At 44.6% G+C, this 25796-nt stretch overlaps 1 protein-coding gene across 2 annotated transcripts in view; it reads left to right on the forward strand.

The window, feature by feature from the left end:
* Nucleotides 1-25796, forward strand: part of aqr (aquarius intron-binding spliceosomal factor) — a 112270-nt gene that overhangs the window by 28273 nt on the left and 58201 nt on the right. For both annotated transcript variants that reach the window (XM_083632899.1, XM_083632898.1), the window contains 6 exons: nucleotides 7416-7518; nucleotides 14047-14167; nucleotides 14652-14793; nucleotides 17243-17421; nucleotides 18938-19105; nucleotides 24447-24616. In XM_083632899.1, the coding sequence (XP_083489025.1) occupies nucleotides 7416-7518; nucleotides 14047-14167; nucleotides 14652-14793; nucleotides 17243-17421; nucleotides 18938-19105; nucleotides 24447-24616 (883 nt within the window). The remainder of the gene's footprint in view (nucleotides 1-7415; nucleotides 7519-14046; nucleotides 14168-14651; nucleotides 14794-17242; nucleotides 17422-18937; nucleotides 19106-24446; nucleotides 24617-25796) is intronic.

The following is a 25796-nucleotide window of genomic DNA, read 5'->3' on the forward strand; positions in this document are numbered from 1 at the left end:
TATGGAACCTATAAGACATTGTTAGTCTGACATTAGAACATGGAGATTATGAACCTATAAGACATTGTTAGTCTGACATTAGAACATGGAGATTATGAACCTATAAGACATTGTTAGTCTGACATTAGAACATGGAGATTATGAACCTATAAGACATTGTTAGTCTGACATTAGAACATGGAGATTATGAACCTATAAGACATTGTTAGTCTGACATTAGAACATGGAGATTATGAACCTATAAGACATTGTTAGTCTGACATTAGAACATGGAGATTATGGAACCTATAAGACATTGTTAGTCTGACATTAGAACATGGAGATTATGAACCTATAAGATATTGTTAGTCTTACATTAGAACATGGAGATTATGAACCTATAAAACATTGTTAGTCTGACATTAGAACATGGAGATTATGAACCTATAAGACATTGTTAGTCTGACATTAGAACATGGAGATTATGAACCTATAAGACATTGTTAGTCTTACATTAGAACATGGAGATTATGAACCTATACGACATTGTTAGTCTGACATTAGAACATGGAGATTATGAACCTATAAGACATTGTTAGTCTGACATTAGAACATGGAGATTATGAACCTATAAGACATTGTTAGTCTGACATTAGAACATGGAGATTATGAACCTATAAGACATTGTTAGTCTGACATTAGAACATGGAGATTATGAACCTATAAGACTTTGTTAGTCTGACATTAGAACATGGAGATTATGAACCTATAAGACATTGTTAGTCTTACATTAGAACATGGAGATTATGAACCTATAAGACATTGTTAGTCTGACATTAGAACATGGAGATTATGAACCTATAAGACATTGTTAGTCTGAAATTAGAACATGGAGATTATGAACCTATAAGACATTGTTAGTCTGACATTAGAACATGGAGATTATGAACCTATAAGACATTGTTAGTCTGACATTAGAACATGGAGATTATGAACCTATGAGACTTTGTTAGTCTGACATTAGAACATGGAGATTATGAACCTATAAGACATTGTTAGTCTGACATTAGAACATGGAGATTATGAACCTATAAGACATTGTTAGTCTGACATTAGAACATGGAGATTATGAACCTATGAGACATTGTTAGTCTGACATTAGAACATGGAGATTATGAACCTATGAGACTTTGTTAGTCTGACATTAGAACATGGAGATTATGAACCTATAAGACATTGTTAGTCTGACATTAGAACATGGAGATTATGAACCTATAAGACATTGTTAGTCTTACATTAGAACATGGAGATTATGAACCTATAAGACATTGTTAGTCTGACATTAGAACATGGAGATTATGAACCTATAAGACATTGTTAGTCTTACATTAGAACATGGAGATTATGAACCTATAAGACATTGTTAGTCTGACATTAGAACATGGAGATTATGAACCTATAAGACATTGTTAGTCTGACATTAGAACATGGAGATTATGAACCTATAAGACATTGTTAGTCTTACATTAGAACATGGAGATTATGAACCTATAAGACATTGTTAGTCTGACATTAGAACATGGAGATTATGAACCTATAAGACTTTGTTAGTAGTGCTGCACGATTTGGGGAAAAGGTGCGATTTGCGATTATGGTGGACAATATTGCGATTGTGATTGCGATATAATAAACAAATGGTATCTAGGGATGTGCCGGTATGAGTGTTTGATGGTATGATAACCTTGGAGAAAAATACCACGGTTTCACGGTATCAGACTAAAATACATGAAATGTATTCAAATGTATTTAAAATAAATAAAACGATTTTAAATAAAATTATCGTTCAAAAAATATAAAACATTTTAGGATCAGAATACAGCATATATATTTTTATAATAAAATCTTTACAAATTATATAGCCATGTACTCTTCACATCATCCTGTGATATCAGTCTATGTTTGAGACATTTGCCTGTCTCAAAAATAAAAACATAAACTGCAGCACTATGTTACAGCACATAGGCACATAGTAAGATGGCTCAGACTGCAAAGTTAGTTACATGTCTGTCCAGTAATACAATGAGTAATACACACTCCCAGTTTATTTCTTTTGTAGGGACAGATAATCGCACCCTTTTGCAGTTATGTAATCGCACGTGCTGACATCGTGATTGCGATTCGATTAATTGTGCAGCACTAATTGTTAGTCTGACATTAGAACACAGAGATTATGAACCTATAAGACATTGTTAGTCTTACATATTAGAACATGGAGATTATGTGGAAGCTCAATGCAAAAGGATCGCTTGGCAGATCGCTATCTTCATTGGACTGCATTGGAACATTTCAAAAACAGTACAGGACAGCAACAACAATGGAAGTATTTTTCATCAGCAGATGAACATTAACACTTGGCCCACATTTTCACTTTCACTTCACCGGCTTCCATGATTTGCCGTCTCGCAAATATGACATAATTTGTTGTTCATTTGCGAATGTGGGTTGTTTCACAGTACAGGTCCCCTTTGTACCGATGTCAGCTATTGGTCAAACATGAATAAGAACCATGGGAATTAGTTGTTAAGAGACACCTGTGCACAGCCACTTATGCAGCAGTTTGGTCGCAGGATTAAGACAGTCCATATAAAGGAATGATCCAATCGCACTAGGGGTGTCACGATACACTCAGTTCACGATACGATACGTATCACGATACTGGGTTCACGATAACGATACGATACGATACGATTTTAACAATATTTTTTTTAACTTGAATAATGACAATATATGACTGGAAAAGTAGTATTTTATTTGAAATGCACAAATACAAAACATGCTGTTGTGGGAAATTGTTATTACAATAACAACTAGAAAAAACATGAGATTGGAGATAAGGCTTATCTTGAAATAGAATGAGTTACACCGTCACTTAGATTTACTTTGAACTAAAAGGTTTCTCAGCAGTATAAATTCTCATTATGCATCTTCAGTTTTTCTTCAAACTCAAACAACAAGACTTTTCTTAGTCTATTTTTTATGCATCTTCAGTTTTTCCTGTCAAGTAAACAGTTTTGCCAGAAACTCAATTGAATGGTTTCTCTCCTGTATAACTTCTCATGTGTCTCTTCAGAGACTTGTTCAACTGAACTACTTTCCACACATTGAACTTCAACAAACAAAGACGTTTCTTTGTCTACTTTTGGAAAAAAAAAAAAAAAAAAATTCACGATATGAGATTTCATCTCAACGATACATATCGTGACGTTTTACTATCGCGAAATTTCGTGGGACGATATATTGTGACACCCCTAAATCGCACTCTGTTAGACTTTGTTGTTAATTTAGATCTTTATTTTCTTAAGATTAGGCTTGAGAATCGAACAACACGTTTCGCCAGTTGCTTCCACAGGGTTGCTCATTGATTGCACTCAATTGTGCAATCAATGAGATGTAAGTTGACTACAAATTCTAACTGTGCGGTTGGACAATTCTTTGATATGGAACGAATAAGAACAGGTAAGGTATTAAGAATTAAAAACTAACTACACTTTATATTTTTGCAACATTTCTTAGCATAATGCATTTACGGTAAATAAGATCCAGTGTTCCTTTTCCTTGCTTATATGTTCTGAATGAACTCCAACAATAACATAAGGATCACTATGATTATAAAGAGTGCAGGGTATTCTTAGGCTAAGTTCACATTACAAACCTTAAAGTGGTTTGTAGTTTTCTAAAATTGGTTGCTCACAAATAGTCAAGGGAGTTAGTTGGCAAAAGTTTACACAAGCTCCGAACAAGGGTCAGTTGAGGCCACCCGAAATGAGACCGGCCCCAGGGTAAAGAGGAAATGAGACAGGCCCCAGGGTAAAGAGGAAATGAGACAGGCCCCAGGGTAAAGAGGAAATGAGACAGGCCCCAGGGTAAAGAGGAAATGAGACCAGCCCCAGGGTAAAGAGGAAATGAGACAGGCCCCAGGGTAAAGAGGAAATGAGACCGGCCCCAGGGTAAAGAGGAAATGAGACAGGCCCCAGGGTAAAGAGGAAATGAGACCGGCCCCAGGGTAAAGAGGAAATGAGACAGGCCCCAGGGTAAAGAGGAAATGAGACCGGCCCCAGGGTAAAGAGGAAATGAGACCAGCCCCAGGGTAAAGAGGAAATGAGACAGGCCCCAGGGTAAAGAGGAAATGAGACCAGCCCCAGGGTAAAGAGGAAATGAGACAGGCCCCAGGGTAAAGAGGAAATGAGAGCAGCCCCAGGGTAAAGAGGAAATGAGACAGGCCCCAGGGTAAAGAGGAAATGAGACAGGCCCCAGGGTAAAGAGGAAATGAGACAGGCCCCAGGGTAAAGAGGAAATGAGACAGGCCCCAGGGTAAAGAGGAAATGAGACAGGCCCCAGGGTAAAGAGGAAATGAGACAGGCCCCAGGGTAAAGAGGAAATGAGACAGGCCCCAGGGTAAAGAGGAAATGAGACCAGCCCCAGGGTAAAGAGGAAATGAGACCGGCCCCAGGGTAAAGAGGAAATGAGACAGGCCCCAGGGTAAAGAGGAAATGAGACCGGCCCCAGGGTAAAGAGGAAATGAGACCGGCCCCAGGGTAAAGAGGAAATGAGACAGGCCCCAGGGTAAAGAGGAAATGAGACAGGCCCCAGGGTAAAGAGGAAATGAGACAGGCCCCAGGGTAAAGAGGAAATGAGACAGGCCCCAGGGTAAAGAGGAAATGAGACAGGCCCCAGGGTAAAGAGGAAATGAGACAGGCCCCAGGGTAAAGAGGAAATGAGACAGGCCCCAGGGTAAAGAGGAAATGAGACAGGCCCCAGGGTAAAGAGGAAATGAGACAGGCCCCAGGGTAAAGAGGAAATGAGACAGGCCCCAGGGTAAAGAGGAAATGAGACAGGCCCCAGGGTAAAGAGGAAATGAGAGCAGCCCCAGGGTAAAGAGGAAATGAGACCGGCCCCAGGGTAAAGAGGAAATGAGAGCAGCCCCAGGGTAAAGAGGAAATGAGACAGGCCCCAGGGTAAAGAGGAAATGAGACAGGCCCCAGGGTAAAGAGGAAATGAGACAGGCCCCAGGGTAAAGAGGAAATGAGACCGGCCCCAGGGTAAAGAGGAAATGAGACAGGCCCCAGGGTAAAGAGGAAATGAGACCGGCCCCAGGGTAAAGAGGAAATGAGACCAGCCCCAGGGTAAAGAGGAAATGAGACAGGCCCCAGGGTAAAGAGGAAATGAGACCAGCCCCAGGGTAAAGAGGAAATGAGACAGGCCCCAGGGTAAAGAGGAAATGAGAGCAGCCCCAGGGTAAAGAGGAAATGAGACAGGCCCCAGGGTAAAGAGGAAATGAGACAGGCCCCAGGGTAAAGAGGAAATGAGACAGGCCCCAGGGTAAAGAGGAAATGAGACCGGCCCCAGGGTAAAGAGGAAATGAGACAGGCCCCAGGGTAAAGAGGAAATGAGAGCAGCCCCAGGGTAAAGAGGAAATGAGACAGGCCCCAGGGTAAAGAGGAAATGAGACCGGCCCCAGGGTAAAGAGGAAATGAGAGCAGCCCCAGGGTAAAGAGGAAATGAGACCGGCCCCAGGGTAAAGAGGAAATGAGAGCAGCCCCAGGGTAAAGAGGAAATGAGACAGGCCCCAGGGTAAAGAGGAAATGAGACCGGCCCCAGGGTAAAGAGGAAATGAGACAGGCCCCTAAAGAGAAAAGTGCTTATGGACCACCAGAGAAATAGCCTTCCTCCTTACCTCCCCCTGCCTGTGGCTCAGCTGTCAGCTATGACCTGGTCCAGTCTCCTTTCATCACTCACAGTGAGCTGCTACTCTGCTGTTGTTTTGTTGCTAAGGGAAGGAGTGCCCACATGACCCATACCAGGCCAGCTACTGGGCCACCAAACTGCAGCATTGGCACAACGGCCACCCAAATGACCAAGCATGGCATCATGACTAGCAGAATGCACACACACACACACACACACACACACACACACACACACATGGCTACAGTTGGTCAGTGCCACGTGTGGCTGTCCATGCAGGCCTGTCAGAATGTGTCCAGTCCCTGTGTCCCACTTTGTGTAGCAGACCTTGCCTGTGTCACAGTATGTCAGCCTGATTTAAACAGGTCTGTATGCAGAGAGCTGTGCTTCAGCTCAGCCTGATTTGAACAGGTCTGTATGCAGAGAGCTGTGCTTCAGCTCAGCCTGATTTGAACAGGTATGTATGCAGAGAGCTGTGCTTCAGCTCAGCCTGATTTAAACAGGTCTGTATGCAGAGAGCTGTGCTTCAGCTCAGCCTGATTTAAACAGGTATGTATGCAGAGAGCTGTGCTTCAGCTCAGCCTGATTTGAACAGGTCTGTATGCAGAGAGCTGTGCTTCAGCTCAGCCTGATTTGAACACGTCTGTATGCAAAGAGCTGTGCTTCAGCTCAGCCTGATTTAAACAGGTCTGTATGCAGAGAGCTGTGCTTCAGCTCAGCCTGATTTAAACAGGTCTGTATGCAGAGAGCTGTGCCTCAGCTCAGCCTGATTTAAACAGGTCTGTATGCAGAGAGCTGTGCTTCAGCTCAGCCTGATTTAAACAGGTCTGTATGCAGAGAGCTGTGCCTCAGCTCAGCCTGATTTGAACAGGTCTGTATGCAGAGCTGTGCCTCAGCTCAGCCTGATTTGAACAGGTCTGTATGCAGAGAGCTGTGCCTCAGCTCAGCCTGATTTGAACAGGTCTGTATGCAGAGAGCTGTGCCTCAGCTCAGCCTGATTTGAACAGGTCTGTATGCAGAGAGCTGTGCCTCAGCTCGGCCTGATTTGAACAGGTCTGTATGCAGAGAGCTGTGCCTCAGCTCGGCCTGATTTGAACAGGTCTGTATGCAGAGAGCTGTGCCTCAGCTCTCGATCAATCAGAGATCGAGATGGGCTTTCTTTGATTTTCATAATCCTGTCGCATCAATGCACGCCAGCCCCTTAACGCACACATGCTGACAGAGCAGGAGTGCAGTGTCAAAGCAAACCACAGAATTGCCTTACACCGCAATGCTAACAAGCACAAAGAATTAGAAACGGCTCTGTACCTTTGTGCAAATAGTGATGTTGCCATTTGGAAAATGTTGCTTATAGCGGGGAAAGGGAGTGTCACTAAAAAGAAGCTGGACCTGAACACAGTGTGCTTTAATAAAACATGATGCACCAAAGCAATGGATATAAAATGAGCATGCATCCCCCCCTGTAATGTGACAAAGCATTAGATTTTTCCTGTCCTAAGCTTGACCTTGCTAACTAAGCACTTCAGCAATCAGTAAATCATTGCCATAGGACAGCACTTAATCATTGTCTGCTTACTGTCATCAGAATTCACAAAGTGTATTATGGATCATCTTAAAAATGCAGAGATTGTTGATTTCCCCCCCCAGTTTCTCATATTTCTTTTCTTCCTGTCCCTTTTCTCTCTCTGTAGTTCCAACACGCTCCATCAGGTGGCCTCGTATCTATGTCTGTTGCCAGAGCTGTATGAAGGACAAGACACCACCTATGAGAAGGAGGTTCTCCTTGAGCTGCTGGTAAGTGCAGTCTTTGCTCCTGTTGAATTGTCCATGTTTTTTACCATGATGCCCGCTAGCGGAGCCGTGGTCATAAGAAGACATTTTACGGTCAGTCAGTCAGTCATTCATTCACTCACTCACTCAGTCAATCCAGAACACTTACTGAGGTGTCCAAGTTGGTGCAAATTCCTGTGAGTTGGTACATTGCAGACATATAAAATTTGGCCCAATGACACATTAATGGTAACCATTACTAGCTCCAGAAATATTTCCCCAATCGGTCTGATGGGGGCGCTATAGTTGAAGTTAAAAATGTCAGACTTTGAAAGGCTATAACTTCCACAACTTAAGTCATATTTTCACAAAACCTTTTTTACGCATGTTCAGCTGACCTTGCTCTACAAATTTGCCTCAAGGGCCTGGAACTTTTTTGAGATATTTTGAAAGTTTTGAAAAACACATTTTTAACATCTACACCGTTTGACCAATCACCACCAAAAAAATGTATGTAGCATCGACAGACCTATCTCATTAAAGGCCCATTCCGTCGGTTCTGGCGAGAAATAAATGTGCACAAAGTGTTTTTTATTGGCAATGAGTGAATGCGCCTTGACATAACTTAAAAATGGCGACCAGGGGCGTTTCTCTCCGACTAGCCGTTCAGAAGATACATGGAAATACCGCAGTTTCGAAGGGGTTAGCATTTCCCGCCACAGCTAGAGGATGTGACGTCTGCGCGCGTTCACGAGCTTGCCTCTTGTCCTAGACGGCTAACAGGAAATGGCTAACGTTACGTTCGTCGCTAGCTGCTAGCAAAAGGAAACAACAACACAGACTCCAGAAAAAGTCCACACTAAATAAATAAATATTTATCTAATGAAGCCCGTCTGGCCAGACAGCAGCAATGTGACCGACACCGGGGGGAAACGAGTCAGGACTGTGTTTTCGGTTCATGAAGGGAACTTGCTGCTTGTAGCTACTGTAATGTGGTTTTGACCAGATAACATTAGCTGCTTGCTAATGGATTTTCAAGATTCAAGATTTTTATTGTCACTCCGTAGTACAAGTATCTGGCCACCTGGTCAGAAACTCTGCTAACATTACCGTCTTGTGTGAAGTAATGCAACCCTAACGTTACTACCGTTATGCTTATGGTCATGGAACATTATTGTTTGACTGCAGTTAGCTGCGGTGGTGAGTGCCTATTATAACCATAATGTTAGCTTGATGTTATGCTTATGGTCATGGAACATTATTGTTTGACTGCAGTTAGCTGCAGTGCTGAGTGCCTATTATAACCATAATGTTAGCTTGATGCTATACGCGGCTAACTAATAGATTTAGCTATATTTATAGAAATTACCACCAGCCCCACTAATAACGTTACTGTCTTGTGTTGATAATGAATCTAACAGTCGGAAATATGCCTAACGTTAGCCTACTGTCTGTTATGCTTACGGTACATTGTTTGACTGTTCAGAGCAGGTTAGGACAGCTTCAGCCTGTTTGCTGATGCACGGAGCAGGTTAGGACAGCTTCAGCCTGTTTGCTGATGCACGGAGCAGGTTAGGACAGCTTCAGCCTGTTTGCTGATGCACGGAGCAGCTTCAGCCTGTTTGCTGATGCACGGAGCAGCTCAGCCTGTTTGCTGATGCACGGAGCAGCTTCAGCCTGTTTGCTGATGCACGGAGCAGCTTCAGCCTGTTTGCTGATGCACGGAGCAGCTTCAGCCTGTTTGCTGATGCACGGAGCAGCTCAGCCTGTTTGCTGATGCACGGAGCAGCTTCAGCCTGTTTGCTGATGCACGGAGCAGCTTCAGCCTGTTTGCTGATGCACAGAGCAGCTCAGCCTGTTTGCTGATGCACAGAGCAGCTTCAGCCTGTTTGCTGATGCACGGAGCAGGTTAGCAGCTTTATTTGGAAAAAGGGAAGCTATAATTTGATGTTTGCTCGCTCGTCCGCATCGCGTCCAGTTAGGAATGGGTGTAATTAGTCTGTGCACTCAACTTAAAGCTCAGAGCGTTATTTAGCCCCCTTCCCCACAAGCTAGCATGACCAGCTTGGTACCATTGGATAGCCTGGGTAAACCCAGCCTTCAACGTGACGTCACAGGAGGCTATGCCTGTAGCGTAGGTTTCTTCATGACTGATAGCACATAGAGGTCACGTGGAGGCTGGGTTTACCCAGGCTAACCATTGGATGCCTTCTAGTTTCATATGATCCCATTTAGCTTCACTCTAGATTTAAAAATTAGACCGCTAGAGCCTTTCAAAGACAGTAATGTCAGCCATGTTTTTTTTTACCAAGAGTAATAATAAAGGTGGCGGCCAATAATACACAGGTTTTGAGTTAAATAGGCAGGGAAAACCCTAGCCTGACTCTGTCAGACGGGGGCGGTATTGTGGTGTTGTGAACTCAATACTGCCCCATCTGGCAGCGTCAGGTTAGGAAAACCCTGCACTCCCACAGGACGTGTACCCTTCGCCTTACCTTACTTCTTTGTGGCCTAGTCTGTGCAACCTTCATGGAGTCCAGTAATATTGGTTCAAAATCTTTAAACGAAATGAACCTGTTTCTTAAATGACATTTTTGTTTGGTTGTTGTTTGTTTGTGGCAAATATGGTCCCATTGATTCTCTGTAAACAAAAGGTTCAAATCAGTTTCTCAGACAATCTTTAATAATGCATCAGACCATTTAATTGATTGGAGGGAGATGACTGAATAGTGGGATGAGGCAGAATTAAGTAATGTTAAGTTTGTGCACCTCCACAAACGATGTTGGTGACCAATTATTTGTGCAACAGTCAGCAAATGCTACAGGCATAATAGGTTTTGGGTTTCTCATTTTAAAGTAATTAATTTCTGCTTTTGACCTTGGAATACATAGAGTATCTCCTCTTCACTGCCTGTTCCTCTTGAATTTGCCTTTTAATCCAATTACTGCTTTATGTGAGCATGTGTTAGGTCTGGGGTGAATTGAGGACAATGCTGATGAGAGATAAAAATACCCTTTTTCCCACTAACTTTTGAAAGGCTGGATCTGGTTGTATTATCCTCTCTGGTTCCCCTTCCCCTGCACTCATAACCCCCCCCCCCCCTTTTTTATGGAGCCTTGTCCCGCTAGTCGCCCCAACACACACTCACACATGCTATAGGATTCATCATCAAAGAGGGTGCTGGCACGCTGACCTGTGGTTATATATAATGGCCCGCTCAGACCCTCCCCAGGTCCTCTCTGAGAAGCAAAGGAGAGGAGCCTTTACCCACTCAGACCCTCCCCAGGTCCTCTCTGAGAAGCAATGGAGAGGAGCCTTTACCCGCTCAGACCCTCCCCAGGTCCTCTCTGAGAAGCACTCTCTGAGAAGCAAAGGAGAGGAGCCTTTACCCACTCAGACCCTCCCCAGGTCCTCTCTGAGAAGCAATGGAGAGGAGCCTTTACCCGCTCAGACCCTCCCCAGGTCCTCTCTGAGAAGCAATGGAGAGGAGCCTTTACCCGCTCAGACCCTCCCCAGGTCCTCTCTGAGAAGCAATGGAGAGGAGCCTTTACCCACTCAGACCCTCCCCAGGTCCTCTCTGAGAAGCAATGGAGAGGAGCCTTTACCCACTCAGACCCTCCCCAGGTCCTCTCTGAGAAGCAAAGGAGAGGAGCCTTTACCCACCCAGACCCTCCCCAGGTCCTCTCTGAGAAGCAAAGGAGAGGAGCCTTTACCCACTCAGACCCTCCCCAGGTCCTCTCTGAGAAGCAAAGGAGAGGAGCCTTTACCCACTCAGACCCTCCCCAGGTCCTCTCTGAGAAGCGATGAGTGGAGTCTTTTCATAATTATCTGATTAGATTGCAAGAGCCAATCTCAGGGTACTCATTTGTGTGCGCCCCAGCTTGCCCCCACCAAGCAAGATCTCTTTGATTTGGTGTGTGTAATATACATGTGCCAGAGTCTAGTGTGTGTGTAATATACATGTGCCAGAGTCTAGTGTGTGTGTAATATACATGTGCCAGAGTCTAGTGTGTGTGTAATATACATGTGCCAGAGTCTAGTGTGTGTGTAATATACATGTGCCAGAGCGGAGGAAGGGGCCGCAGGACCTGACCTTGTCGTACGCTTGCAAAACGGGTCACATGCTGCAGAGAACACACTCATAATTAAGCTTAGAGGGGAGGAGCCGCACCTTTTGAGAGGCAGTGCTGCTGTTAGACTAGTTTAGGCTATTGACTTCCTCTGAGGGAGCAGATGAGCTGGTCTGTATTCTGCAGCAGATATCAATCTCCCTCACATGGTGAATAATTTAATATAAGGGGAACTTTCTTTTCCAGAAGGGACACTGTGCTGTTGTGCCTGAATTTAGATGAGTCCATCATAACACCTACAGGGATGCAGTCAGGAGAGCTATAGGGGAAATCACCATGTACACTACTGCATTGTCTAACCTGTGGAATAAACAAACTACTCCTCTTCTTACAGAATGATATATAATTTAATACACGTAAATAATATGGAATAGTTGTACGCAATAAATCTGCTCTTTTTTTCTTTCTTTTTTTACAGTTTACCATCCCTTGGAAAATGAACCAAAAACTCAGTTTTGAACACAGTGTCCTTGAACAACATAATGTTCCCCTACCTGCTTACTTATTCCAAGTCTAGAGTGAAGCAACTGTATAGTAAAGCAACTAGTCTCCAAAATGCTATTGGTCTCTGCAGGGTCTACGGAGGAGCAGTGCTGACCCGTCCATCCAAACAGCACATCCTTGTCCCCTCTGACCCTGGGTCCCATACTGATAGGCAGGGGACATGGCACTATAACAGGATTATCCTTATTGCGGCTAGTGGGGCACATTTGAGAGCAGAGGGGATTATATCGCTCCTAGAGCATGATAGTTTGATCAACACATAACCACTGACTCCTCCCCTCCACTGTTCTAGGGCACTCTGTTCTAAAACTCATAAACAGCATGTAAACAAACTTGATGCAGGGGTGTGATAATCCAACAGATGTGCAAATATGTAGCCTATAATGTGACGTGGCCTATGTACTTACTATACACATATAGGCTACATGTGTTCAAACACAGACACGTTTGCTAATTGAAGTCTAGCAAAATAACTACCCTGAGATAACATCTGATAACAGGTTTTAGTGACACCAGGGGCCCTATCTTCATACAGGCGATATCCCCTATTTGCCTTAACGCAGACAAGATAACAGTCCGCCTTGCGCATTTGTCCAGGTGTTATGCCGAGTTTTGCACCCCCACCCAGCAGCAAAAAAAAGCATCCCCACCTCACGGGAGCATAATTGTAATGATTTATACAGAAACATAACCGTTTAAAAATTATATAATTGTTTGAGTAGACGTGACCTCCCTGTTTTTAAGTTAAAAGAGCCCCAAAATATCGTGAGGATGCAATACTCGCGGGGGAGCATAATTTATCACAACAACGGGCACAAGCGCAGATTAGAGGCGTGCCAAATCATTTATGCATGGCGCAAACGGGATTTGGGCGGTGTTAACCACCAGAATTATTCACAGTTGTGGCCTGGCAATGCCTGGGCATTGCATCAATCAAACCAGATTTCCGTCTTGCAGTACAGTTTGCGTGACGCATGCTGTAATTCTCCCCATGTGTAATTTGCATAGGTGTAGGCCTATTGACTGTATATATTATCCCTATCTCATAACGACACCATCACATCATATACCTGTTAAAAACATTGAGTTTTGATGCAATTCGGGTTATTTTGTTGACTGGGGTGGGACAATAGAAACGTGTTTGCAGCGGGTAAACGGCGGAGACAAAAGAAAAGATTGGAGGATTTACAATGACCTCAATTAAAACTCGTGAAACACTGAGCTGCCAGATCGGCTGTGATGCCAACCACCCTCCGGGTTATAGCAGGTGAAGGTGAATAGCCTATTGGTACCAGTTTTCTCAGTTCATTTACCATAACCCCTCCTTGCATGTGATAAAAAATTCTCAGTGAATTATAGTTGATTGCCTCACCGAATAATCTGCTGGTTACCCAATTTTAGCAGCAGATTTCCTGGGGTGGCACGTCCGTGCGTAATGACGTTTCTGCGCTGCACAGCGCGGAGATTATGGTGCGCGATCAAGCACAGCGAGTGTTTTAGCGGATAAGAGGTCCTTTTCAAAGCTCTTAGCGCAAAGTAATTGCGCGCTGCTGACGATAGGATAAAGCCATCTATGCCCACATTTTAGCGCTGAAACGCCTGCTTTGGCAGCCTATGCCCAGTACAATTATAACAGGCATGCGCTTGTGCCCGCCCCCAATTTGCATGACGCATGGCGTTAAACGAGCGCAAACGCTAAATTACCGTTTTTGGGAAGATAGGGCCCCAGATGTTTACTGTAGTTATTATGTAATAGAATGGTGGAGTGACCTGATTCTGTGGATTTATTTTTCTTTATTCCCTGGGCTGTCTCCTAGTGAGGGAGAGGATCAACATCTTTGAGAAGGGACATAGGGACATTTGTTCATTAACGCAATCTCTCACTCTGTTCCGTCTCTTGCTGTCTGTCACACACAGGTGTCCCGTCATGAGCGCAGGATCTCTCAGATTGAGCAACTTAACCAGATGCCCCTTTATCCAACGGAGAAGATTATCTGGGATGAGAACATTGTCCCGACAGAGTACTACTCAGGCGAAGGTGTGTCTGTCTGTCTGTGTGTATGCATGCATGCCTGCGTGCGTGAATTGTGTGTTTGTTTGCACGTGTGTGTGTTTGTTTGGGTGGCTGGGTGTGAAAGTGTGCCTGTGCCACAGCTCACGCGCTTGCATGTCTAGCCAATGCCCTATCATACGCACACCCGTACACCCCCATGCTGTGTTATCCTCATCCCCATTCCCCTATCATGGGGAATCCTCTTTCGCTGGCAAGGGCACCTTCAGCCACTAAGATGACACCCATGATTCAAACAACACCCCTAAGCGCATTATTCATGTAACATTTCAATAGACTTTATAGAAGCAAAATAACTGAGGTAGAGAGACATATATTTGACCATTCATTCTTTTTCTTGTAATTGTATACAAACATGATAGCGAGCCTAAATTGATGTATCTAATAGTCTAATTATGAATGTACTTACCGTATTCTTCTCTCTCTTCACCCTTTATGTCTGGCTATTCAGGTTGTCTGGCCCTACCCAAGCTCAACCTCCAGTTCCTGACCCTCCATGACTACCTGTTGAGGAATTTTAACCTTTTTCGCCTGGAGTCAACCTACGAGATCAGACAGGACATAGAGGACGTGGTGTCACGAATGAAACCATGGTTAGACATCCTGAATTCCTTTTTCATCTACATTTTCTCCATATACACATTCTGCTGTAACAACACCTTGTGCTATCAAGCTAGAGTGAGCATATAGGTAGCAGTCTGGTTTAGATGTTAGAGGTCACCTCACACTATACCTGCTTTTTGCAGAAATGAGGCCTACCCCACATTTACACTACACATGTAGACCATGACTACCTCCTAAGGAACCTCAACCTGGTGTACAAGATTAGACGATGTAATGTGTATAAAACAATATTAGACCAGCTGACATTTTCCTAAAAGGAGCACTTTTTTTTATTTTATTTTTTTTATTTAAAGACCGGAAATAGATTAAAGGATGGGTTTACCGATGGGGAATATGAATATATATTAATTCTTAAAAAATCTAAAATTTCGAATCCGTTGAAATTTTTGAAATTGCTTGTTCACAGCCAGAGAAAAAAAAAATGAAAAAAAAAAAAAAAAAATGGGCCAGGTGACGCGTTTCGACGAAATTTTTTTTCTCTGGCTGTGAACAAGCAATTTCAAAAATTTCAACGGATTCGAAATTTAAGATTTTTTAAGAATTAATATATATTCATATTCCCCATCGGTAAACCCATCCTTTAAGGAAGGTAATCTTTGAACCTAATTTAATTTGTCCACCCCTACTTTGTTGTTGTTTTTTGTTTTGTTTTTTGCCAGCATGGAGTTATTTTTTTAGCATCATTATGCTTTTTTTTTTTTTTTATATATATATATATTATTTTACAATTTTCAAAACATAGGGAACAAACAGACTCGGACAAAAACAAAAACATACATACATCTATATTCCAGTGTTGGCATTAACCAGCTGCATTCAAGTGCTCGTGTGCTTGTAAGAGTGTGTGGGATCACACGGAAGGGGTCCATAAAAAGTCAGCCGGGCGAATCACCCGTTTCTCCCAACCTCGTCCAAGTAGGCCAGAAACGGGTCCCAAATAACCGAGAATTTCTTGAGCGAATTGGTCCTCAGGAACCGGAGTCTCTCCATACGCACAACCGAGACCATGTCCGTCAGCCACAGCCGAATAGAAGGTGCAGAGGGGGACCTTTAGCAAGAAAACTGTCTCCTTCAGAAACAGTCATCCCCTGCGTCAGAGACTGTTGCACAGCATTAGCGAGGAGCAGAGAGGATTCTGAACAGCCGAAGATGGCGAGTTCTGCCTCCGGCTGAAGAGTTATTTTATAGGCCTTACAGTACCAATCAAATATGTTGGCCCAGAATCCAGATAGCGAAGGGCAAAACCAAAAAGCATGGGATAGTGTACCTTCCAACACCTGACACCTATCACATAGTGATGAGACAGAGGGGTAGATCCTGTGCAACCTAGACTTGGAGTAATGAAGACGGTGAGTGACTTTAAATTGGATCAGCTGGTGTCTGCTGTTAATTGAGCAGAGTTGGACCACAGACAGACTCCTGTCCCATATCATTTCAGACAGGACAACACCAAGTTCCTCCTGCCACGCCTCCCTAATCCTCTCAGTGGGGGCCCTGATACAATCATCAAACAGACACACAAATCTAGAAATAAGATGCCTGGAATGAGGGGGGGCTAAGAAATTATCAAAAAAGCATGTTCATTTGGGAGAACTGCAAAGTCACGAATCTTGGATCGAACATAGTCTCTGACTTGTAAGTATCTAAGCCAGTGCGTGTTGGGCAATTCAAATTACCTCCTCAGAAGATCAAAGGATGCGAAATGACCATCTATGTATATGTATAGGTCTCTGATGGAAACCAGCCCCCTCTCACTCCAGACGTGATAGTTCCTGTCTGACCAGGGAGATAAAAAAGAATGATTAAAACAAACTGGTGTGAGGACAGAAACATCTGGTAGACTCAAAGCCCTCCTAACCTGGTTTAGAATTCTGACTGAACTTTTTTACAACAAAACTCAAATTTTGTCAAGTCCCAGACTGCTCCAGCTTGGCAAATAGCATAGCTGGCAGAGAGGAGCCGGCGACAGAGCTGGCCTCCATTTTCAGCCACAGGGGGGCCCCACAAGTTAAACTGCCAGGAGTCCCTTGCCGCCAAAACATCAGATCATTATGCTTCTTAAATGGCAGCACTGTGTTCCAGTCCAGCGTTGATCTGACAGGAGTGGAGCCGGGGGGATTTACTGTCTGCGGAACTGTGGAAATGTATTGCATTGATTTCAGGCCTACATCATTATCATACCAGCCTCAATGTTTATTTGGACACCAACTTGATAAAGGCAAAAAAATAAACAGTGCATGCTTCCTGAATACTAAGAGCCTGATTTGTACACTGGCCACAACACCTAGTACACCTCACCTTTCAACAGCCACCTGCACGTTTGCTCATATTGTGTACTTCGTCCGACAAATCATCACACTCATGGATGTTCATTGTGTTTTTCCTCTAACTGCTTGTTGTGTGTCTCCCTCCACACAGGCAGTCAGAGTATGGGGGAGTGGTATTCGGCGGCTGGGCCAGGATGGCTCAGATGATCACCTCCTTCTCCATAGTCGAGGTTGCCAAGCCCAACATAGGAGAGAACTGGCCCGCACGCGTCCGAGCTGATGTCACTGTCAACCTCAACATACGAGATCATATCAAACATGAGTGGGAAGGTACGAATGAAGTGTGTGTGTTTACCTCCAATCTATCCATCTATCTCTTTATCTGTGCATTACTTGTCTATCTACTATCCACCATTTATTTTCATCATCATCATTATCATCTATACAAATATCTAGGTCTGCTGTTTTCTGTCTCACACCCAAAACCACTTTGTTTCTGTGTACTGTATATAATCAATTATTAATGTCCACACAAGGGGCAGACTTGTTTTTGGCCTCGTCAGGGATACAAAATAAGCAGCAGCACATAAAAAGTGTACCTGATGCACATTAAGAGTATCATACATTAAGAGGCCTCCTGGCTTCCATATTGCTCTCCCCTCCCACACACCCTCCTTTTCCTGTTACTTCCTGCTGTCTCTGAACAGTTTATATCCTCCATAAAGTCTTCCCTCACCACTCTATTCAATCCTGCCAGACCTTGACTCGTGAGCCCTCCCGCCTTGTGTCTCTGTGAAGACATGATGCCACTTCTGTACACTGTCTGTCGCCTCCGTCTTTTATCTCCTCCTCTTTTTTGTCTCTCTGTGTTGCAGGCAGGGGCGCTGTAGATAACGTTAACTGTAGCTTGTCATCCTCAAAGACATTGATTCACGGGGGAACATGGAAAGGACCGTGAAGCATTGGGCAGGTTGACTGCTCTAGCTCTATAGAGAATGATATAGCTTGTGTTCACGCTTCAATGTATGCCAGCGACACACGGCACCACTTTAAACATAAAATACACAGAGGCTTTAAGTGGAGGGTTCACTACTGTATCCCACATAAATCTTTATTTACTGAAGGAATCTCAGCTACAAGCCATGATCCATTAGTGTAAGACTGTCCTCGCCACCAGCCTCAGAATCTTCTCTTTCTCCATCTTCCCCCACTTTTATTTACAGTCTTACTTAATTTTGTTGTAATTCAATGGAGATGTGAAGTACGGTTTCATTCTCTCCCCTTACCATTTCCCCTTACCGCAGGCATGTCCAAAGTGCAGCCCTGGGGCCAATTGCGGCCCGCGGACAGTTTTTAAGTGGCCCTCGGCTTGTCTTTCAAAATATACTATATGTGGCCCTCCACACAGTATTGGTTAATCAAGCAAATTCAATTTGCATTTTTTCCCTTCACCTAACGATGACCGCACTATCATAGAGTTTGTACAAGCACCAAGTAGGAACGGCACAGGCAGAACTAATGTTTTCAGATGGTAAACAAAATCTTTAGAGTACTTGTGTACGTGATTTTTTATTTTATTTTATTTATAACCCATATGATGTGAGAAGCACCTGGCCCCCCAGCATTTTCACATGATCTAATCTGGACACCCCTGCCTTACCATTTCTTACCGTTTCCCCATTGTATAATTAGAGCTTCATGTTTTAAAGATCAACCAAACGCTGACAGGGCAACTTGTCTCGCTCTCTCCAATCCCCCGCCCCACATTGTTACTCTGTCTCACTCTACAACCCCTCTCTCTCCAACACACTCTATTCCTCTCTCTCTCTAACCTCTTTCTCTCTAGGGCTGCGGAAGCACGATGTTTGCTTTCTGATCACGGTGCGACCCAACCTGCCCTACGGCACGCGCTTCGACCGGCGCCAGCCCTTCGTGGCGCAGACTGGCCTGGTGTACGTGAGAGGCTGCGAGGTGCAGGGCATGCTGGACGACAAGGGACGCGTCATTGAGGAGGGTATGCTCACATGTGCACACACATACACACACACACACACACACACACACACACAAGAGTAACATATGAATATCATCACACCTACAAACCAGTGACACATGACAACCTGATGCTCATCAGACCCCTAAACCCCCCCCCAAATCCTCATGAGGGGGTCACAGTGGTGTTGTCATGGTGACAGTCATAGTGCGGCCTGACCTGTCCACATTAACGTTCCATTAACCTGAGGTCAGCGAGAACACCTGAGAGCTTTCTGCCCTGCCCCCTGCTCTACTTATTGGATTTAACACAAGAGCTGCATTGGCTGTATCTGATGGATGTGCTTCTGTAATAGAACACCAGATGTGCTTCTGCAGCAGAATACAGTAATGTGCCGTATAGGCTACACTCACCTCTAGACTAGCTCTCAAACAAGGTATTGGCAACGACAACACTTTGTGGCATTATGAATATGATGATTTGAGCACTGCAACACTTTGTGGCATTATGAATATGATGATTTGAGCACTGCAAGCTGCCATATTCCTTCAATCAAAACCATACAAGTTACATCAAAAAGAAGACTCAATGGAGGGGAATGGGTGTGTCCGACCCCCAACCAACTTATTTTAATATATTATATCTGTACAATGAAGCGATATGCTCCATTTCCTCCTGCTGCCCTCTGCTCTCCCCCACAGCCCAAAGCACTCCCTCAAAGTGGTTGGTTCACCTGAATTACTCTTGGTTCACACCAGGTGCTATTCAGAAGCACCCTGTCCCCGTCAGGACATGTGTCCATGTTCTGAAGCACTCTGTCCCCATCAGGACATGTGTCCATGTACTGAAGCACCCTGTCCCCATCAGGACATGTGTCCATGTACTGAAGCACCCTGTCCCCATCAGGACATGTGTCCATGTACTGAAGCACCCTGTCCCCATCAGGACATGTGTCCATGTTCTGAAGCACTCTGTCCCCATCAGGACATGTGTCCATGTTCTGAAGCACTCTGTCCCCATCAGGACATGTGTCCATGTACTGAAGCACTCTGTCCCCATCAGGACATGTGTCCATGTACTGAAGCACTCTGTCCCCATCAGGACATGTGTCCATGTTCTGAAGCACTCTGTCCCCATCAGGACATGTGTCCATGTACTGAAGCACTCTGTCCCCATCAGGACATGTGTCCATGTACTGAAGCACTCTGTCCCCATCAGGACATGTGTCCATGTTCTGAAGCACCCTGTCCCCATCAGGACATGTGTCCATGTACTGAAGCACCCTGTCCCCGTTAGGACATGTGTCCATGTACTGAAGCACTCTGTCCCCTATCCACTCTCATTTGTTTGGATTAAATATGCAGAGGGCGAGGCTAGGGAACATGGCCCTGCTGCCGCTGTCGGCTTGGTTAAACTTTCAGACTGGTACTGTGATGCACTGATTAGAGGGGTGGTGTCACATCAATCATTGGACACTTGGTGAAGGCGTTGCATTTTGGGACATTAACTACTACTGACTAACAGATAGCAGAGGATTATTGTGTCCAGGACTCTCCTCAGAAAAATAATTGTTTATTACTCAAGTACACAATGTTAAAATATTATGTGAATTCCACCTGAATGAATGCATGAAACTGTTATTGAATGATGTGTTGATTTAATCCCATCTTGTAATAGCTGGCAGTTTGTGACACTGATGACACATCGGTCTACCTGTCTTGACTGCTTACACACACCTTTGCCCAGCTGTCCACACTGTTATCCCGTGGTGTTGAGGGTCTAGCTTCTGCTATTGACCCACCACCACACTCATTTTAGTAAGGGGGATTTGATCATCCTCACAGTGACACACACACACACACACACACACACACACACACACACACACACACACACACACACACACACACACACACACACACACAGGAGGCCAACAGCATTGAATTTCACTAGCCTGCTCTCACCCCTGCAGCACCACGCAAGAATCCTATTTAGCTATCTTTGAAAGCGGCACTTGTTGCACAACACTGGCTCCCAGTGGGAGGAAGCCTAAAGCCCTCAGCCTGTCTGTCAGGGATCTCATTGTACTTCCTGTTCCTGCCTGCGGAGGCATCACAATGTAAGGGCTCTCGCTACTGAGGTGGGGCATGGTGCTGCTGTAGCCGGGCAAATTAGGGCTATGCTCTTTATAGAGTATACTTTGGAAAATTAAAGAATGAGGTGGCAATTATTATTGCAATTAAATTATTGCACATACACAAACATACAAACATGTTTACACATTTCATGTGTATATTCTCAATTATAAAATGGCTCTCTCAAATCAAGCAATCTGATTGGTTCACAGCCATTGTATAATTCCAGTAACCGAGTTCAATAACCCATGGCCATGGGTTATTGGTTGCCATGGCAACTCTCTTACTAAGAGAGTAATAATAAGGCTTACCTCAAATGACAACGTAGAAAAAAAAAATGGCGGAGACAGCTGTCAGATCCTTGTGAATCGATCTTCGCTTATAACTTTACTAATACTTCGCAGAAAATGATGTTTTGTACAAGAATAGATGCGGGCTAATGTCTTCTTTGCAAAAGAAAGGCTGTTAACTCCGCATTTAACCCCGCATTTAACCCCGTAACGTTAGTTGGTGTCGGGCAAGCCCTGAGAATGCAACGCTGCGCTCGAGCTGCCTGGGTTTCCAGAAAGCTCTCAGCCAAGCGCCAGGATTGGCCAATGTCAACTTCAGTCTCCAGAACGATCCAATCAAATCACCCGCACGTCTATCTTCTTGCTAGAGGTCCCGCCTTACAGTAGTGTTTCAACTGACTCTCAGAATACCATGCCAGTCGGACTTATAGTGTTATTATTATTATATTATTATACTTGGAACCCTTTTATAAAGGCAATATAGCACTCGAGCAGCGTGTGTTGTGGAATATATCCCCCTGCTCAGTTGTTATCCCACTCGGCCTGCGGCCTCGTGGGATAACAACTGATCAGGGGGATATATTCACCACAACACACTAGCTCTCGTGATATATTGCTTAATTATAAAACGGCTCTCTCAAATCAAGCAATCTGATTGGTTCACAGCCATTGTATAATTCCAGTAACCGAGTTCAATAACCCATGGCCATGGGTTATTGGTTGCCATGGCAACTCTCTTACTAAAAGGCAGCCCTGCGCTCGAGCTCCGTGTTGGGCTTTCCAGAAAGCTCTCAGCTTCTCAGCAAGCGCCAGGATTGGCCAATGTCAACTTCAGTCTCCAGAACGATCCAATCAAATCACCCGCACGTCTATCTTCTTGCTAGAGGTCCCGCCTTACAGTAGTGTCAAAACAAAAAGCTACTCGCTTGCAGCCAGACGCATGATGGCGCAACTCTCTTAGGCTTTGGTTACCTCAAAAACAAAATGGCGGAGACAGTTTTCAGATCCTTGTGAATCGATCTTCGCTTATAACTTTACTAATACTTCGCAGAAAATGATGTTTTGTACAAGAATAGACGCGGGCTAATGTCTTAACCCCTCTCTCGCGCGCCCTCACTCTTAACCCCGCATTTCTAAATAAGACGTAACGTTACTTGGTGTCGGCATACGGCTCTGGTGTCGAGCTTTGCAAAAAGCTCTCAGCAAGCGCCAGGATTGGCCAATGTCGACTTCAATCTCCAGAACGATCCAATCAAATCACCCGCACGTCTATCTTCTTGCTAGAGGTCCCGCCTTACAGTAGTGTTTCAACTGACTCTATCAGAATACAATGCCAGTCGGACTTATAGTATTATTATTATTATATTATTATACTTGGAAACCGTTTTATAAAAGCAATATAGCACTCGAGCAGCGTGTGTTGTGGAATATATCCCGCTGATAAGCTGTTATCCCACGAAGCCGCAGGCCGAGTGGGATAACAGCTTATCAGCGGGATATATTCACCACAACACACTTGCTCTCGTGATATATTGCTTAATTATATGACAGGGGGCGTCCCGGTGGCTCACCTGGTAGAGCGCGTACCACAAAGGCTTATAGCCCTTGCATGGCCAATCTGACCCGTGGTCCTTTGCCACATGTCATCCCCTCTCTCTCCCCACTCTTCCTGTCAATCTACTGTCCTATCCAATCAAATAAATCTGCAGTGATCCACTCTAGCTCATTAGCCACATGTTCAAGAAACTGGTCAGCTTGAGAATTCTGCAGCTCCCTTGACTCTTGAGCTGAGGTTAAATCTCCACATGTGCCCTACATTTGGCAGCTGGCTGAAGTCACATGGCTCATATGTCAACGTTTCTTTTTATAACATAGATATGGCCTTTGTGCTTTTATGTATAAATGAGGTTGCATGACACATCGCTCGTATGTCAACATGTTTATAAAGTAGATATGGTCTTCTGCTTTTCAAAGGGGTATGCTTAGTGATAGATGTAAATAATAATGTGATCCTTTATTGATCCATGTAGACAAATTCTCTTTTGAATTGTCCCACCTCCATTAGGAGGTGTGAGCAGAGGGTCAGCTGCAGAACCATTAGGAGGTGTGAGCAGAGGGTCAGCTGCAGAACACGAGGTGTGAGCAGAGGGTCACATTAGGAGGTGTGAGCAGAGGGTCAGCTGCATTAGGAGGTGTGAGCAGAGGGTCAGCTGCATTAGGAGGTGTGAGCAGAGGGTCAGCTGCATTAGGAGGTGTGAGCAGAGGGTCAGCTGCATTAGGAGGTGTGAGCAGAGGGTCACATTAGGAGGTGTGAGCAGAGGGTCAGCTGCATTAGGAGGTGTGAGCAGAGGGTCAGCTGCATTAGGAGGTGTGAGCAGAGGGTCAGCTGCATTAGGAGGTGTGAGCAGAGGGTCAGCTGCATTAGGAGGTGTGAGCAGAGGGTCAGCTGCATTAGGAGGTGTGAGCAGAGGGTCAGCTGGAGGTGTGAGCAGAGGGTCAGCTGCAGAACAGGTGTGAGCAGAGGGTCAGCTGCAGAACATTAGGAGGTGTGAGCAGAGGGTCAGCTGCAGAACAGGGATTCATTGTCTTTACTAAGGACACTTAAACAGGACAGGTGCTTAATGGATCGTATAAACCTCCCAGCATGTTACGCCGTCCCAGAAAAACACCTCGCTGTCAGGTGAAAAGAATGGGCTGGCATCCCCACTTGTATCGGAGGAGACACATGGTAGTCTACAGCAGACTGCCCCCCGACGTCTATGTCCAGTCTTGCAAGTTTGGACAGAGAGGAAGAATCAGTGCATAATATGCTGGGTGTGCTTTAAACTGTGGAACGTACCAAGAAGACAGAGATGTCATGCATGTTGATGTGTTCCTGAGCCCATACTGATATCCAGTCAAAACATGTTGTAACAAGCATTCTCCACTCTGATCTAGGACCTGACCCAAAGCCTAAGCTGCGAGGGGACTCCAGAACGTTCCGTATATGGCTTGACCCGAACCAGTACCAGCAGGACATGACCAGCAGCATTCAGAGTGGGTCTGAGGACCCCTATGAGACTTTCAACATCATCATGAGGCGCAAACCCAAGGAGAATAATTTCAAGGTTTGAACTACAAGCTGAAACACACAGTTGTATTTCTAATAATTCGTGAGGCAACTCACATAAGGGGACCAGATCCTCCTAGACAGAAGCACTATTTTTTCTACACCAAATCCCTACATTTGGATTTGGAATACATTTCTCCATTTCTTGAGCTTGCATCATTTTTTGCATTCCCCCCCACTCTGTCCAGAGTGAGAGAGAACAGGCACACACTCATTCTGATAGCCCCGCTGTAGCCAGCTAGCTGATCCCTCCCACTCTGTGATCCCTCCCACTCTGTGATCCCTCCCACTCTGAGGACATTTGTGCGGTGGCGAGCTGGACCTCGACCCTCTCTTTTGCTCGGTTCTATAGACTGGATGTCTCAGCCCCGTGCGTCGCACAAGCGGTTTTGTGACACAGTTAAAGGGATACGTCAACATTTTTGGGAGATTTGCCTATTAGCCATATTGCCGACAGTAAATGGAGAATGTGGATGCCTTTATCGTCACCCTGCGTGCCCTATAGACGGTTTTAACTTGACAACAAAAACATTCTAAATTGAACCCCCGCTCACTTCCTGTTGCAGTGTTTGCTATGGACATAAAAGAAAAAAAACATTCAAATGCAGGACTGACCATTCCGTGAAAACCGTCTATACAGCTGAGCGGTGAAAACAAAAGTAACGATGTCGAGTGAATATTTCTGCAGTTTGCCGAATGCTGAGAAAAAGGAAGTGCTGTGGGGTTGCGCTCTGGTGAAAACCGTCTATAAAGAGTGGTACAGCCCTCGCTGCTGCTTAGCAGCGCTACAATGGTAGTGAACGGTTCAGTCGCCCAAAATACACATTTCAACAGCGCCAGAAACACTCACGTGTTGTGACTCGTGTACTCACCATGCAATGAAATCATCCAAAATTACTGGAAACTGTCAATTTCGAAGTAAATTCACACACCCAGAACTAACAAAGATTAACCAAACTAACCAAGAGCAACTGAAGTTACTTCTTCGTTTGCAATGAGGCGCATGCGCTGTGTGCAGTCATCAGTACAGCCCAGGAGGGTCTGGTGCCATAGTGAGTCATCTCACTCTTATTATTCATAAAACCGGGATTATATCCATAACCTTATATTCATAACCTTATGTTCAGCCCCAACACTTAACTTAGATAAGCATGTTGTCCCTTCCTTTCTCTATCTCT

Source organism: Poromitra crassiceps (assembly GCF_964638095.1).
Source record: "Poromitra crassiceps genome assembly, chromosome: 3".
Lineage (NCBI taxonomy): Eukaryota > Metazoa > Chordata > Actinopteri > Beryciformes > Melamphaidae > Poromitra > Poromitra crassiceps.